This window comes from Fragaria vesca, linkage group LG2 (assembly GCF_000184155.1).
Source record: "Fragaria vesca subsp. vesca linkage group LG2, FraVesHawaii_1.0, whole genome shotgun sequence".
NCBI classification, from domain to species: domain Eukaryota; kingdom Viridiplantae; phylum Streptophyta; class Magnoliopsida; order Rosales; family Rosaceae; genus Fragaria; species Fragaria vesca.
In genome coordinates this window covers 7128249-7131350 of record NC_020492.1, presented here as the reverse complement: position 1 = coordinate 7131350, position 3102 = coordinate 7128249, and the positions used below count along the sequence as shown (strand labels likewise).

Genomic DNA, 3102 nt, shown 5'->3' with positions numbered 1-3102 from the left:
GTTACTCTTCTTGTACTCGCAAGTTTTGCTCAGTGTTATGATTAGAGAGACTAGTACTGGCCACATATGCTAGCAGCTACGCACATCCAAAATAGATTTTTGAATTAAATTCAGTTTACTCCATTGTGGTTTAGAGGTGAATTCATGTTAGTCCCTAAACTTTCAATTTTATCAGATTACCCCCCAAGTTTTTGTTTTTGTGTCTGCCGTCTCCTATTACTTATGCTCTGTCCAATTGGGATGTTCAAAGATGACGTGTGATGATGTTTTGGGCGTTAAGAAGCTAAATTACCAGAAAAATAAGAGCTCATGGGGTAATATGATGAAATTGAAAATTTAGGGACTAACATGAATTCATCTCTAAACCACAATATGGTAAACTGAATTTAATTCTAGATTTTTAGTGATAACTTTTGTTTTATATAAGGTGCCCTCAAGTCTTTTTGTATTCACTTCCATATAGTGGATTCTCTTACTCCATAATATAGATAACCATTCTTTACTTCTCAATTATCATTTTAATGTCACATCCTTGTTTCTTTTGCTAATAAATTTTTGATTTAATAATGTAGGGTGGGTGATTTACTTAATAATATATTTTTTTAAAAAGAAAAAAAAAATGAAAGAAAGGGAACTAGGCCATGTTCCAAGCAGCTTCACTTCTTCCATTTCTATAATCAAGTGTTTTCTTTCCCCTCTTCAACACGAGAGCCAATTCCCTGCACTAGTCGTGCAGCTGCACTAGGATGCCTTAAGAGCACGTGTAAGCTACACGACGTTATTTCAAGTGGACCTCTTTTTGGGTTGTTTCTTTCTTCTCTACTCTAGTGCTCTTCGTCTCTCTTCCTCTCTCTAACAGTTGCTGCACTCAAAAAACAGAATAGGGAAAGTAGAGAGAGAAACTCTGCCTTCTCTCTAAACTTTCTCTTGCTAGGAGCCTCTGTTGAGAGTCGTCGGTGTGCTCCAATCTCTGGCTGCTCTGTTCGCTTGCTGGATGGTGATGTCCATCCCTCTGACGGCTTTGTCTGTCCTTCCGACAGCCCCATTTGGTTCTCTGGTGGTGGAGTTTGTCCCTTTTCTTCTAAATTTCATGTTCTCTTCTCCTTTTCTTCAGATCTGGCCTTATGCTATCTCTCTACAAGCTTCAAAATCAATCTTTGCAGGTATCATCGAAATTCCTCGCCTTCCTCTTCATATCTACGACCTGGGGCTCCTCAAGGTTGAATCTCTTTGATGTTGTTCAATGCATTGCGATGCAAGTTGTGAAATGGAGGTGTACAGAGATCGAGCAGCGTCTCCGGTGCATGCACCGACACTTCTATCCTTTTTACTTTCCTTGGGTCTTTGCGACGGCTCCGGTAACGTCTCTTTTGCTGGCTTTAGCAGTGAGTTCAATGGTAGATTTGAGGCTTGTGTTTGCGAGTGTTATCTCGATTCTATTTGGGTTGGTTGGTTTTTGGATTTTGTGGAATTGCTATTTCAGATTGGGAGCGGTTTTGGTCATCCGAGCAATTTTTCACGCAAGCATGCGGCAGTTTGCAGCGACGACGATGGGTGACGACCATCGAAAGTTTCTGCTATGCCTAGGTTTCTGTAGGGTTTGTTTCTGAGTTGGGCCGTTTTGATTTTCTTTTGTTATTGTTCTGGGCCTGTATTTTACTTCTTGAATCTGTATTTGGGATTGCAATTTGCTACCCTATTTTGGGTTTTAATGGAATGCTTATTTGTTAAAAAAATAAAATAAAAAAATAAGCTGTTGCACTCTCATCTTGTTAATTGTTTAGCTTTGTCTAGTGAGCCCATGCGCGCTTAATTCGAGACTCATCGCTCAAGCTCTGAAACGGCGTCGTTTTAGCCAAGTCTATTAGTTGTTGGGCGGAGCGGAGGACGTCGTCAAGGTCTTCGGGTATCTCAAACGGTTGAGGAGTTCGGGTTTGGGGATCCACGATGGTGAGAAGTGAGGCCATTTGAGATTTGGGTTTGAGGGTGAGCTTTTGCGAGAGGAGAAAGGTAGATTGGGAAGTTCAAATTCATGAGAAGACTATGGGAAGTAATTCTAGAATTTCTCCTCTAATTGTGTGTTGCAGAAGATAATTGAAGCAGAGGATATCTTTGGGCTGGGTTTGTTTTTTTTCTTCCGACGAACTTCTGGGAATGGAAAAGGCAATACACGTGGACAAGATCATTCACTTCAAAGTTCGACCAAGAAAAAAGACTCCTACAATCCTACTTCAAAGATTTCAAAGATGCTGACAAAGTGACAATCCACGAAGATATTTAGAGTTTTAGATAAGAGAATTTCATCGCTCACTCTCGTTGTTTCTTTGCCAATTTTTGATTTCAACAAAAATTAAACCCTGCATGTCTTCATCCTACACTCTTCTCCTCCCCTAAATCCACTCTCAGAATTGAACAGTCCATCCCAATCTCACCTCTCCGAGAATCCAACATTGAAACAACCTAGAAGGGCTTCATTCCCGCTTTGAAACAACACAAGGATTTCTAGAGAGAAATCGGAAGCGCGCGCTTCCAAATCGAGAAACTTCGCTTCCGTCGCCGCTTCCAAATCCACTTTTCGTGGAAGCGCGCTTCCAGCCGTTTCCTCGCACTTCCGCTCGCTTCTACTTCAGAAGCGCGAAACGCGGGTAGGGCGACGCTTCCGTGCTTCCTAGTTGCTGAGTTACCGGCCACGCATTGCGATGCATTTATCCATTTTTAATTGGCTGGATAGAGAGCGTCTCTGTAAGCGTATATGAATTTTCCTATAATTATTCGAGCCACGGAGCTATTTTTTATGATTCTCTGATTTTTAAAAATAGTAGAATTATGAAGAAAATACTGGTCACTCCATTAACTTTCATGCACTCGACAGTTTACTCCAATATCTTTTAATTTCAATCGATTACTCCGCGAACTATCCAATGTCACACTATTGGGTCCATCCGTTAAGTGGACATCCAATCGTGTCATCAACTTGTTGACTGGACATATTTTTCAAAGCCAACTTAGCTGGATGAAAGGAGAAATTCTATTTAACACCCTAAAAGCTGCAGTGTGAGAGAGAGAGAGAGAGAGAGAGAGAGAGAGAGAGAGAGAGAGAGA

At 41.1% G+C, this 3102-nt stretch overlaps 1 protein-coding gene across 1 annotated transcript in view; it reads right to left on the bottom strand.

Moving 5' to 3' along the window:
* Positions 1 to 1790: 1790 nt before the first annotated feature.
* LOC101292667 (pentatricopeptide repeat-containing protein At2g33680-like) overlaps positions 1791 to 3102 on the bottom strand; it is a 2453-nt gene continuing 1141 nt past the window's right edge. Inside the window, exon 2 of the mRNA XM_004292209.1 lies at positions 1791 to 1991. Coding sequence (XP_004292257.1) covers positions 1791 to 1991 — 201 coding nt within the window. The remainder of the gene's footprint in view (positions 1992 to 3102) is intronic.